Source organism: Nanorana parkeri, unplaced genomic scaffold (genome assembly GCF_000935625.1).
Source record: "Nanorana parkeri isolate BGI_ZX_2015 unplaced genomic scaffold, ASM93562v1 scaffold2327, whole genome shotgun sequence".
NCBI classification, from domain to species: Eukaryota; Metazoa; Chordata; class Amphibia; order Anura; family Dicroglossidae; genus Nanorana; species Nanorana parkeri.
Window position 1 is genome coordinate 112,719 of NW_017308595.1, and position 13,637 is coordinate 126,355.

Genomic DNA, 13,637 nt, shown 5'->3' on the forward strand with positions numbered 1-13,637 from the left:
TACATATTAATGGGTGGTTCCTTTTACATATGAATAAGCCATGACTCATTCTCCCCAAAAAATATGTCTGCGTGTCGCTAGAGTGTTCGGGTTTCGCTTGAAGTAAAGGTGGCAACCCTACTCACCTCTCCTCCGCTCCCTCCTCCATGCTGTGCTCTGCTCACCCCCCCCTCCTCCCCTCCCTCCTCCATGCTGTGCTCTGCTCACCCCTTGCCTCCTCTCCTCCCGTCTCCGCTCCTCCCATCTCCGCTCATCCCGTCTCCGCTCATCCCGTCTCCGCTCCTCCCGTCTCCGCTCCTCCCGTCTCCTCCCTTCCCGTCTCCTCCCTTCCCGTCTCCTCTCTTCCCGTCTCCTCTCCTCCCGTCTCCTCTCCAGGCGGCCACTTTGGTAATTCCACTAATGCCCCGGTAACTGGATCTAAATTCCCGGAACTGCCGGGTCATCTCCGGCAAGTTCCCAGCTGTGGTCCCTAAACATGGCTTCAACGCTTTACCTGAGGATGTGTCTGAACAGATTGAACATGGTATCTGGTTATTAATTGGCCGTCTACCATCCTGGGACCCAACATCCTGGAATACCAATGTTAGGGCGGAATGGGCAACCTTGGCACTCAAGCTGTTGTGAAATTCCAAGTCCCATGACTCAGACAAGTCTCCTCCCTTCCCGTCTCCTCCCTTCCCGTCTCCTCTCTTCCCGTCTCCTCTCCTCCCGTCTCCTCTCCAGGTGGCCACTTTAGTAATTCCACTAATGCCCCGGTAACTGGATCTAAATTCCCGGAACTGCCGGGTCATCTCCGGCAAGTTCCCAGCTGTGGTCCCTAAACATGGCTTCAACGCTTTACCTGAGGATGTGTCTGAACAGATTGAACATGGTATCTGGTTATTAATTGGCCGTCTACCATCCTGGGACCCAACATCCTGGAATACCAATGTTAGGGCGGAATGGGCAACCTTGGCACTCAAGCTGTTGTGAAATTCCAAGTCCCATGACTCAGACAACTACAGGCATGACTCCCAGAGGCAGAGGCATGTTGGGATTTGTGGTTTCACCACAGCTGGAGTGCTGAGGTTGCCTACTTTGGGGCCTTTGCATAAATCTGGTGTCGGAAGGAAAAATGTGTGTGTGGGCACCAGACCTTCTCTGTGGAGTATAAGCAACTCAGCTGACAAGTCACATGGACGTGGCTCTCGCTGAGCTCAAGAAATGGCAAAAGCCTGTCCACCCTTTGGCCTTGCTGATGCTCTGGCTGGCTCTGGGCGTCATTGGGCAGGCAGGGAAACCCCAATGTTCCTGGTTTTGTTGGGACCTGCTCTCTGTTAACTTTTAAAGAGTCACCACTATCACCAAAGCCCAACTCCAGTCAAAGCTTGCATTTTGAATTTTGGAGAAACCGAGGAAAGAACTGGGTCAAGCTTAGACCTTCTGCCAACTTCTCATTAATATCCGTGACTCATTCTCCCTCCAATGGGGGAGTAATGCAGATAGCTGCTATCCCATTTTCCCGAGGCCAACTGGTTGCTTAGACCTTTGAAAGTGTTCACAGGTTTCCATAACTATGTGTAGAGCTTCAGGAACTCCGCAGAGCTGGTCAACCATTGAGGTCAGCGGAGGGCATTACTGGTGAAGGAGGTTTTTGGATTGTTTTGGCCAGCAGAGGAAATCCATTTTATCTCATGGGAAAGCTTGCCTCCTCCGTGTGAAGGTTCTGATGAGTCTCCAGATATTCTTCAGTAGGGAAGTGTTCGCTGCCTTCGGAGCAGGAATATGGCTTCTCATCCACGTGGACCCTAGCATGATCAACGAGGTAGGACATTCTGCAGAAAGACTTCCCGCACTCTGCGCAAGAGAAGGGCCGCTCAGCCTTGTGAACCTTCCGGTGTTCTTTGAGTTGAGACTCCTTTAGAAAGCACATCTCGCACTCCAAACACGCGTACGTCTCCAAGCCTTCGTGAACCATCAGGTGGTTCTTCAGTTCCGACTTCCGCATAAAGCTTCTTTCGCACTGCGGGCAGGTGAAGCTTCCGCGTTTGTGAATCTTGCGGTGCTTAGTCAGGGCAGACTTCTGGTTAAAGGTCTTCCCGCAGTCCGGGCACGGGAAGGGCCGCTCGCCCGTGTGAACCCTCTGGTGTTCCGTCAGGTGAGACCTCTTTAGAAAGCATTTCTCGCACTCCGAGCATGCGTACGTCTTCAAGCCTGTGTGAACCTTCAGGTGGTTCTTCAAGTCCGATCTTTGGGGGAAGATTTTACCGCACTGTGGGCAGATAAAGATTTCGCCCTTGTGAGTCTGGCGGTGCTTAGTCAGGGAGGACTTCTGGTTGAAGCACTTCCCGCAGTCGGGGCAGAGAAACGGCTTCTCTCCGGTGTGAATTAAGATGTGCGCACTAAGGTGAGACTTGCGCAAAAAGCGTTTCCCGCATTCCGGACAAGGGAGGCCTTCGCCCGCGTGGTGCCTCTGATGTTTAATGATGTAATCTTTAGTGACAAAAGATTTCCCACATTCGAGGCACTGATATGGCTTCTTGGCCGAGTGGGCCGCCTGGTGGTGAGAATAAGTAGAGACCTTCGGTTTCTGTTGCTTGTGAATTAACTGATGTTGCGTGAGTTGAGACTGATGCGGAAAACTTTCTCCACACTCCACACAAAGTAACAGCTTGCTGTCCGCGAGAAACGTGTGCAGCAGGTTCCTATGTTCCACAAGACCCGACCGGCGTAGAAAGCGCTTGCCGCAGTCCAGGCACCCAAACGGGCGCTCGTCTGAGTGAATCCTTTTGTGCTCCTTCAGGTGAGCTCGACGCATGAAGCGTTTTCCGCACTTGGAGCAACGAAACGGCTTCTCTACCGCGTGAGATCTACAGTGTCTCGAAAAGGATCCTTTATTGTCAAAAAGTTTCCCACACTCGGGACAAGGAAAGTCTTCAGCACCTGTATGTTCTTCATCAAAGATCTCAGCATCTAATCGCCCGGAGAAATGTTCCTCAGGGTTAGAAGGATCTGGCGACCAATCCACACTCTGAAGGCCAGATGTGCTATGAGCAGATTCCTCAGGGTTGCAAGGATCGAATGACCTGTCCGACCCGTGGACTTCTCCGTAGGCACTTGAGGTAACAATATGGGATTCGCTGATAGAAGAATCCTCACTATGATAATATGGATCGTCGTTTGGCAGCATTACATTTACCACCGGACAGGTCGGCACGATGTCCTCCTCTCGGGATGCGCTCGTGAAATTCTGCCCGTTCACTGGGAATAAGATGGATGTCACAATTTAACACGGACGAAATTCATTTTGGTTCTTATTACAACAAGGAAAAAGATTGCAACACCACAAAATATCTACAAAGTGATGGTTTCTTCAAAATATATGATGGCGCCTTAATAAGCCAGTAAGGGTCGCATATATCTAAGGTGGAAAGCACACCCCCAGCCATTGTGACACGTTGTAGCACAATACCAACCTATAGCCATTGTACCTATAACTAGGGAGCCGTGTCCTCTATCCAAGAACATACAGACTGAAGGGGCCCAGCACAGGGGGCGATATACTCAACACATGTATAATTATGGCCCCTATGTATATGCACCTGTCTATAATAATATCAAACCTTTCTTCAGGCTCCTTTCTTTCCTACCTCTACATTCTAGGATTATTCTCCGGACTTGGCTTTGTAATTCGGGGTTTTTGGATCTCAAGTTCGATTTAATTGAATTCAGGAAGCAGCTGGTTCAGGATAGCGGCAATTGGGAACCTTGAAAGAGCCAAGGAACGCAAGCGTCCATTGAAAAGAACGGAAACACCTTCATAAATCTGGTCCCCAACTATCATTTTTCAAGATACCCTGTCCCCTACAATAGGTCCACCCCCAATGAAGTTCAGGCCACAACACACTGTTCCATTCACCATGACCCACCACTGTTCCTGTCATCATGACCCACCACTGTTTCAGTCATCATGACCAAACACTGTTCCATCATCATGACCAAACACTGTTCCAGTCTAAATTACCACCACTGTTACAATCTTAATGATCCACCACTGCTCCTGTCATCATGATCCACCAGTGTTCCAATCTTAATGGCCCACCATTGTTCCAGTCATTGTGACCCACCACTGTTCCAATCTTAATGGCCCACCACTGTTCTATCATCATGACCAAACACTGTTCCATCATCATGACCAAACACTGTTCCAGTCATCATGACCCACCACTGTTCCAGTCATCATGACCCACCACTGTTCCATCATCATGCCCCGCCACTGTTCTAGTCTACATGACCCACCACTGTTCCAGTCTACATGACCAAACACTGTTCCATCATCATGACCAAACACTGTTCCATCATCATGACCCACCACTGTTCCTGTCACCAGGACCCACCACTGTTCCAGTCATCATGACCCACCACTGTCCCAATCAAAAGTGACAGCTCCAACATAGAACGAGAAGATACATGTAGACAATAGAAAGTTCTAGAAAGACACTGCAGGACAGCAGAGCCAAGTCTGTTGAAAATCAGGCCTTCATAAACCCAAGCGCCACACGAGAGCCAAGATGGCCTGTTAACTAGAAGTTTTTTGAAACTTTCCTTTATGGCAGTAGCGAGGTCAGCCAGTGAACACCATGTCGGCCAGTTCTGTTTTTCACCCGGTACTGACTGTTCTGTTATCAGACTGTAACCAGGGTAGTTGCGCTAGGATATATTTACAGAAATTAACCAGCAGCAGCAATATCTATCAACGTGATCAAGTGTAAGCCGGGGTGCTGCGCTTGGTTGTGTGTGATCCACCTTTTAATTGGTCTTTAAGTTGTGTGGAAATGTGAAAGTATCACAAACTAAATACAGTGCCAGTTATGAGACCACTGCAGTGGTGATTCAGGCACAAAGCAAAAGAAGTAAAAAAAACAAAAACATTCTGACCACAAAGATAACACCGGGCCTGACTTAGTATTGTTGAGTCTCAGGTGAGAAGAACCATGTGAATAGAAGAGAAAGGGGCAGGACAGGCAAAGAGCAGCAGAGCACAAACAGGAAGACCAAGAAGTATCAAAGACGTAGATCAGAGAAGAACCGGAGCCCATCAATGTTTGTGTAGCACTCTCAGCCATCAGATATATATAGAGTGGGCACAGATTTGTATATACGCACCACAGCAATGGTATTAGAATGTCATGAAGGATATTGGGAAAGGTGACATGATATAGACAACACACAAAGGCTCTGATAGTCTTTTCTGATAAAAGTATATATCACTCACCTGTGTTGACCTCTGAAGGATCTTCCTCCTCCTTACATCGCTCATCATCCCACGTATACATCTCCTCCTCATCTTTAACTTCAACTTTAATTCTAATCTGGTCTTCATCCTAAAAAAACACAAGAACAACCAAATTAAAATCCCAAAATATAAATTAAACAGAAGTCTCTTAGTATAAAAAGTTCCCCACAGCTTCTCTACAGATCATACAGCCTAGAGACATGTTGGCATATGGTGAAGACTCGGTTCCTCCTACCTGATCATGGTGGGGGACGGTGTGATGTTCCTGGGTGGGATCCCGGGAAAACAGAGGACGGGGACATCTCTCTGGTGGGTTCCTCTTACTGGATCCATCTGTAGGAAACACACACACTGACTGAATACATTGTTTCTATGTGTGTATCAGATGATGGGGGATCTAGGTGGACCCTCCGTACTGCTCTCTCCTCTTACCCGGTGATGTGAGGGGCGGCTCACTCTCCATCACGACGTCCTTGTAGAGATCCCGGTGTCCTTCTAGATACTCCCACTCCTCCATGGAGAAATAGACAGAGATATCCTGACACCTTATAGGAACCTGACACACACAATGATACAGTCACCATCCAGACACACCCCTTGTCTGTTCCTGGATCATGTCCCAGAATTCCCGGCACCGCTCACCTCTCCTTTCAGCAGACCAATGATCTTCTGGGTGACTTCTAAAATCTTTTGCCTATTTCTCTCAGGTGTCAGGAAGGAAGGTTGAGGCAGCTTGATGGTCACATGGTCACCAGATTTCATAAGGGGAAAACTCTGCATTGAAAGAGCAAGGGTGATGTCATGTAACTCTCCCAGAATCCTCCTCACCTCTCCGGTCAGGCCTGCGTTTTATTAATGGGGAAAAGAGTGATGTCATGTGACCCTCCCAGAATCCTATTCACTTCTCCGGTCAGGTTTGTGATGGATTAACAGATAGTGTAGTCATGTGACCCTCCCGGAATCATCCTCCCCTTTCCATCAGGTCCATGTTTTATTAACAGGGAAATGTGTGATGTCATGTGACCCGCCTAGAATCCTCCTCACCTCTCCGGTCAGAAGGCAGATGATCTCAAGGGTGAGGTCTAATATCCTCTCAGTTATGCAACTCCGATCCTCTTCCATCATGTCGCTAGAATTCTGTCCTCTGCAGATGGATAGAAGTAGGGATTAGGCAAGATCAGACATCGTTACATGAATGATATGGGGGGAATTTGTTGATATTTGGGGTTGTATGACATCATATTTGGACAGTATCGGATTCTATTACGGTAATATTGGAGAACGTTGAACACTTGGTGAGAGTGACTTTAGGATAGACATCTCAGAACTTTTTGGATGAGGTGGGATGGGGTAAGTTCTGAATCTCGCAACTCTACCCAAACTCCACCATGGTGATGATCTCATTTACATAACTAGGCTTCAATAACATTCACAGGTCAACACATAACAGTCCCGCCAGATGGAAAGATCTCTAAACCCAACAATTTCCATTAGGGGAATATTGAAGAGTGTTGGACATTTGGCTAGAGGGACCTTAGGATGGACATCTGAGAACATTATGGATGCCTTTTGCCAGTGATGTGGGATGGGGTAAGTTCAGAATTTAATAAATATTAGATGCCAACTCTACCCAAACTCCACCATGGTGATGAGGTCGATTACACGAGTAGGTGTGTTAATAACATTCACGTAAATGTCCCACCAGATCCAAAGATCTCTAAACCCAACAATTTCCAGGGAATTTTTGCACAAATTGGCCCAATAAAGGATCGGGTAACATAAAATATCTCCTCTGCCATGCAGTACTTGTCTCATGAAAACATCTGGGAATCTTAGTCGGAGACTTTAAATTAGTTGTTTGATTCTTCAGTGTCCTGGTCCTTCAAGAAGAGCAACATGAACAAGACAAGATAGTGTTCCCATATTATAAACCTAAACTACAGTTCAAGCTGTAGAAGGAACATCATTCCATGATTACCTGCTGCCAGCAACTTCAATGTCAGCTTTCTACTTCCTCTCATGTCACCTCTTAACCCGGAACTTCCTGTTTCCATTAACCACCACTTCCTGTTTATAGGCTCTCCACTTCCTGTCTGTGCCTAGATGGGCTACAACAAAATGGCAGATGCTCTTCAACATTTCACATTACTAGATAGATGTTATAGTTCCCAGATGTGCCTGATTTCTTTCACCCAGATTTCTCTCTGAAGACTGTTTTAATATGTTACCAAACAATGCAAAATGTGTTCAACCCCCACCCCCCCCTATACAGATGATGCATTGAACCCCTGAAAATATAGCCAAGACTTTGAAACATATGCAACACTTTTAAAGCCTTTATCAATACTATACCGTATCTATGGATAAACAGTGTTGTCACCCTGGGACGGGACTACATAAAGGCTCCCCTCTCCTCATCTTCATGACATAGAGGAATGTGGTTCCCTAGTCCCCAGAGATAGCTGGACACATCATCAATACTCATCAAAGGATTAACAGGGAGTGATAGCCCTAGAGTTGCTTCTCTCACACTGACGTATGCTAACAAGCTCCCTATGTGATAGCATAGATTCAGTGACAGGTCCTCTTAAAGGATACAGTCCGTGTACCCATCGCACTCAGAACTGCTGCTCCATCAGATAAGAGTTGGGTGCAACAGGTGGCTTCCGTCAAAGTTTACAAGTGAAAAGATGGACACTCTAGATAGGCAGAGCCAGCTGTCAGTCACGCAGCTGGGCAGATCCCGGCACAATTGTCGGGATCCGCTTCAGCTGCGGCGTCTCAGTATACCGCGGTATACTGCGGCGTCTCAGTATACCGTGAGCTACAGCTCGCGGTATACTGAGCCTAGGGTGACGGGAGGACGCTAGTTTGTGTCCTCCTGTTACCCTAAGGAGAACTATGGGGAAAAGCCTTTACCCCATAGTTCTCCTTTCAGAGGTGTGTAAATTTTAGGCCCTGCACCATGTATAATGTTTACCATTTCATGAGTGATTGACAGTCATCACATACTATAATGAAGAGCCCCTGGTCAATTCTTGAAGCCCAGGTCAATCACTTGGACATCAGCTGGACACCTAGGTCATTTCTATGGACAGCAATGAGTCACCCATGTCAATTCTACAACAGTGAGGAGCCCAAGTCAATTCCCACGACAGCAAAGAGAAGCCCAGGTCATTTCCTGTGACAGCAATGAGGAACTCATATTTATTCTATTCTTTATACATGGGATGGCAATGAGAAGCTCATGTCAATTCCTAGGACAGCAATGAGCAACCGAGGTCAATCCTTGGGACAGCAATGAGGAACCAAGGTCAATTCCTAGGACAGCAATGAGGAGCCGAGGTCAATTCCTAGGATAACAATGAGGAACCAAGGTCAATTCCTAGGATAACAATGAGGAACCAAGGTCAATTCCTAGGACAGCAATGAGGAACCGAGGTAAATCCTTGGGACAGCAATGAGGAACCGAGGTCAATTCCTAGGACAGCAATGAGGAACCGAGGTCAATCCTTGGGACAGCAATGAGGAACCAAGGTCAATTCCTAAGACAGCAATGAGGAACCAAGGTCAATTCCCAGGACAGCAATAAGACGTTCAGGTCAATTCCCGGGAATGCAATGAAGCAATCAGGTCATTGCCTAGGTTAGCAATGAGGAAATGAATCAGGGAGAATGAGGCTATGACTCCAATGTGACAAAATCATCTGCCATTAAAGTGGACCTGTACTCAAAAGCTGACAAAAAAACACCATATTATGGGATTGATAAATTGTAAGGGGCGTGTCACATGACTCCACCCCATCTCGTTTGAGCAGTCGGCTTAAAGCTGCTGCTCACTAATTGTTCAGCGTCCACTGTTGCAGCAGGACGCTGATCAATCAGTTGTCCTCCCATGCCTCCAAGCCGGACCTACTACCTCAGGACACAGCACCTCCGTATGAGTCTCCCTGCTCAGATAGAGACTCCACAAAACCGCAAGTACTTGGACTAGTACCCACGTGAGATCTGGGAACTAATGCAGGTCTACTCCATTGATTGTGCTTACTGTTCTAATTGCCATATAACCCCGCTTGATATTAGCTGTTGTGCTGAACTTCATGGACTTTGCATGTTACTCACTGCGGGTGCTAATTGCCGTTAACCCCGCTTAATAATAGGTGTGATGCTGAAGGTCAGTAACACTGACTAGCTTTCTAAATTAGCTTCCCTCTCTACCGACTCCAGTCATTACCATAGCCTCTTCGATAACCTCCTAGTTGCCTGGGTTTCCCATATCTACTACATACGGGGTATGATGTGAAGCAGCTCCCTCTCAGCCTATACAAATACAGGGCACCAGAGGCACAGCTGATCCCCATCCTTCCACCTGGAAGGTATACTCCGCAGTTGAGATCCATATGCATACCCCTATAGCAGATTAAGGGCTGAAATGTCTTTCCAGGAGACCACGCTTCTCCAGTCTTCCTGTGACGTAAAGCAAAAACCCCAAAAAATCCAAAACAAAACAATTTTTAGGAGCTCAGACTCCACAAGAAGGGGAAATATCTTACAATATCTTATAGGTGGGGGGGAGGGGGACACTTCTAGGACCCCGTGCAAGAAACAAGCCAGCGCCACTGGCCCCCAAACCCTATATCCCTTAATCAACCTCCCATAAACCTTGTAATTCCCCCCCTGCACATAACACCCCATAACCTCCTACTGCACCTAATACCCCCAACCCTCAAAGCCCCTGGCACAAACCTAACCCTAGACTCCTGTAACTAGATCAATAGTTTCATGTGAACAAAGCTCTGCCCACCCAGACCTGATTGCCAGCGCAGTATCCTCAAGGTACGGGGACATTTACCCAGAATGAACAGCGGTCAGCTCTCTGACAAGCAGTTGTGAACGGGGGAACCTTCTCTACTTACGACTTCGGTCTGTGCTGGAATACGGCCACCATGCATAGCAGCACTGTCAGGAAGCCAGAGCCCGGATTCTTACTCCGCGGTTTGTGCATGCGCTTGTTCCAGCCCATAGAGCTGTATCAGCTGCAGCGCCTCTGCGTGAACGTGCGCACGAAGATGCATATTCGTGCGCGTGCCGATGTATTGTTTAAGTGTTTGGCACCAGTGGCGTCACAAGGGGGGTGCGGCCCGCACCCGGGTGACACCATTGGAGGGGTGACACCAAAATGACTTAGTTCCTTGCTTGCTTGTTCCTTGCGTTTGTTCCTGCCCCATCCTCTGGTACTGTGTTGCCCGCATGTTGACGACCTCGGCCTCCTCCTCTCTATCTGCCGGCGTCCATCACCAATCAGAATACTGCCGCGCGTGCGCAATGACGTCATTGCGCACACGCGTGGTGACGTCACGCGCATGCGCGGTGACGTCTCGGCAGGGTGACACTCGGACACCGCTCCGGGTGTCACCCAGCCTCTGGACGCCCGTTTGGCACCCTCTGGGCTATAAAGGTTGTGACTACCAAACCTTCTTTTGCTGTCAGATTTGTCAGCTTCCCTGTGTTCCTGCACCCTATTCCTAAGTGGTCAATCCGTTATTGACCCGGCTTGGCTTGACCCTTCTGCTTCTCTCCTGTGCTTCGACCCTCGGCTTGTTCCTGACGGTTTTTCCTGCCCCATCCTCCGGTACTGCGTTGACGACCTCGGCCTGTCCCGACGATTCTGCTTAATCCCTTGCCTGCTCGGACCTGCACCCATCTTTGCATCTCCTGCTAGGCGGATCTGTCTTCCACAGGCACTCCTGCCCCTCTGTGCCCTGGTGCTCCTGTGCCAAATCCAGGCGCCCCAGGATCAGTTGTGAGAGAGGCCGCCCTCGACACTTCAGACTCCCCTAAGGTACGTGACACCCACATTTATGTCGCTGAAATGACCTACCGTAGTAAATACCAGTTGGGTTTTGGTTCCAGTTAGACAGAGTCAGTATTCTGCACCGGGGATGGGCCGCTCAAGGTGCTCATGAATCTTTTTTATGGTGGGTACAAATATCCTTTTATCACACACAACTCAAATCCTTGATCGAGACCCTATGTGAAAGGTCCAACCCCTACAATGGGATCTTATTTCCAACTACAACAATATTTTTGTCTCGATGCTACCCAACGTACATCATACATACATATAGGATGGAAATATTCCTATTCAACCTGAATGAACAATGAAAAAAGGATGCTTGTATCATTCCTGTATTGATGGCTTAAAGGAGAACTCTGGGGTCAGGGCTTTTCCCCATAGTTCTCCTCAGGGTCACGGGACGACATAAACTAGCGTCCTCCCGTCACCCAAAGCTCAGTATACCGCGATCTACAGCTCGCGGTATACTGAGACCACCGCAGCCGGAACGGATCCCGACATTGCTGTCTGGATCCACCCAGCTGCGTGATTGACAGCTGGCTCTGCCTATCTAGAGGCAGAGCCAGCTGTACCCGCCCCCTCCCCCGTCCGTTCCGCCAGTCAGCGCTGGAGGATCAGACAGGGGTGGGTGGAATCCAGTCACGGCTCTCTGCAGGCACTGGATCGAGAAGTGAGCGAGTGACGTTATGTGTTCTCTCACTTCCCGATCTATTGAGCCGACGTGTGACAGTTCCATTGTCACAGGTCGGCTAGAACTATGAGGATAAGTGATTTTCACTCGCCTCATAATTCTCCTTTAAGCAAACCTAGTAGTGGAGATATATCGTAAGAAAACAAGAGGCAAAACACATTCATTTATTTTGTAACAAAGCATCTTTTACACTTGTAGTCCTATATAAATATGCTATATGTACAATACACACAATAATGTTCTTTGTCCTTATCTCCCGAATATTCAGTAACGGGATGGCGTTTATAAAAGCCAAACGCAGCCTTGCTGTTATAGTGTTGGCATAGAAATCTAAAGAAAGTAAAAGTGGGAGGAGTGATGACATGTTGTAGCTGTGTAGGTGGAAGGTCATTATTCATAACACCCTCCTAATATTCTCTATGTCCTCAGAGGTTTACTCCAATTACAGTGTATAGGTGTCGTCGATGTATCTGCACCTTATTTGCTTATAGATGAGCTGCCCTTGCAATATTAAAGGAGAACTATGGGGTCAGGGCTTTTCCCCATAGTTCTCCTAAGGGTCACGGGAGAACACTAACTAGCGTTCGCCCATGACCCAAAGCTCAGTATACCGCGAGATACAGCTCGCGGTATACTGAGACGCCGCAGCCGGAACGGATCCCCACATCGCTGTTGAGATCCACCCAGCTGCATGATTGACAGCTGGCTCTGCCTATCTGTACCCTCCCCCGTCCGTTCCGCCAGTCAGCGCGTGAGGATCGGACAGGGGAGGGGGGGAATTCCTGCAGGGAGCAGCGAGTGACAGTCACGGCTCTCTGCAGGGATAGATCGAGAAGTGAGCGAGCGGCGGTATGTGTTCGCTCACTTCCCGATCTACTGAGCCGACCTGTGACAGTTTCATTGTCACAGGTCGGCTCAGATTTTGAGGCTGAGTGAAAATCACTCCCCTCATAGTTCTGATTAAAGTGTCGTCGATGTATCTGAAAATTGTTTGTAACTAAATGAGCTGCCTTTACAGTATTGTTAGGATTTTCTGGTTGCTCTTCTGATGTGGGTTGAAAGTTTATTTAACCATTGAAGATTATAAAATGTCTCACTCGATGGCCTTTAGATGGAACGTACTCTAGATCCTTGGTTCTCAACTGGTGGGTCGCAACCCCGTGTGCAGAGAGTCGCCCCGTGCCTTTCACTTTTCTAGGTGAGAGGTTCTTCAGCCTCCCCCTAGCGCAGCACTGTCAGTTCTCGCACCGAGCAGCCATTCAGAATATGCTGCCCAGCGCCAAGTGACAGCTTGAGGTGGGCTGGGCTGGGGGTATGACCGTGAGGGAGCTCCATTCATACATGCATTGCTTACAGCTTTCCCATGTGTCCTGCTTTGCTTACAGCTTCCTCGTGGGAGCCAGAATGTGATGTCACTCCGGTCCAGGCACCTCTACTGGACATACAAGGGAGATGTACAAGCAATGCAGATATGGATGGAGCTCCATCACAGCAGAGCAGCCCACACTGGACCCCAGGCTGAGGATCCACTCCAATTCTCGTAAGTTAGGGAGACTGGGTGGATCTTTAAAAAAAGGAAAGAAAATGTTTTTGGAGTGTGTGAGATTGTGTCTGTGGTTGTGTGTGTCTGTCAGTGTTTTTGAGGACCCGTTCACACCAGTACAGTGCGTTAATCGCACAGTCCTGTGCGATTAACGCACTGTACCGTGAAATTGCACCTACCGTGCATTCTGGTGTGGGAGGTGCGTTGCGTTGTCATTCATTTGAATGGTACCCCAAACGCACCTCCCACCCTCAGTTCGTACATCCACATCG

The 13,637-nt window shown here is 48.3% G+C and overlaps 1 protein-coding gene across 1 annotated transcript; it reads right to left on the bottom strand.

Annotated features, from left to right (window-relative positions):
* Positions 1–1,666: 1,666 nt before the first annotated feature.
* LOC108801416 (endothelial zinc finger protein induced by tumor necrosis factor alpha-like) lies at positions 1,667–13,635 on the bottom strand. The gene is made up of 6 exons (XM_018573311.1): positions 13,608–13,635; positions 7,302–7,383; positions 6,320–6,419; positions 5,918–6,049; positions 5,255–5,363; positions 1,667–3,240 (listed from the first exon to the last, which is right to left on the bottom strand). Exons 1-6 carry the CDS (start codon positions 13,633–13,635, stop codon positions 1,667–1,669), a joined length of 2,025 nt encoding a protein of 674 aa, XP_018428813.1.
* Positions 13,636–13,637: the final 2 nt, after the last annotated feature.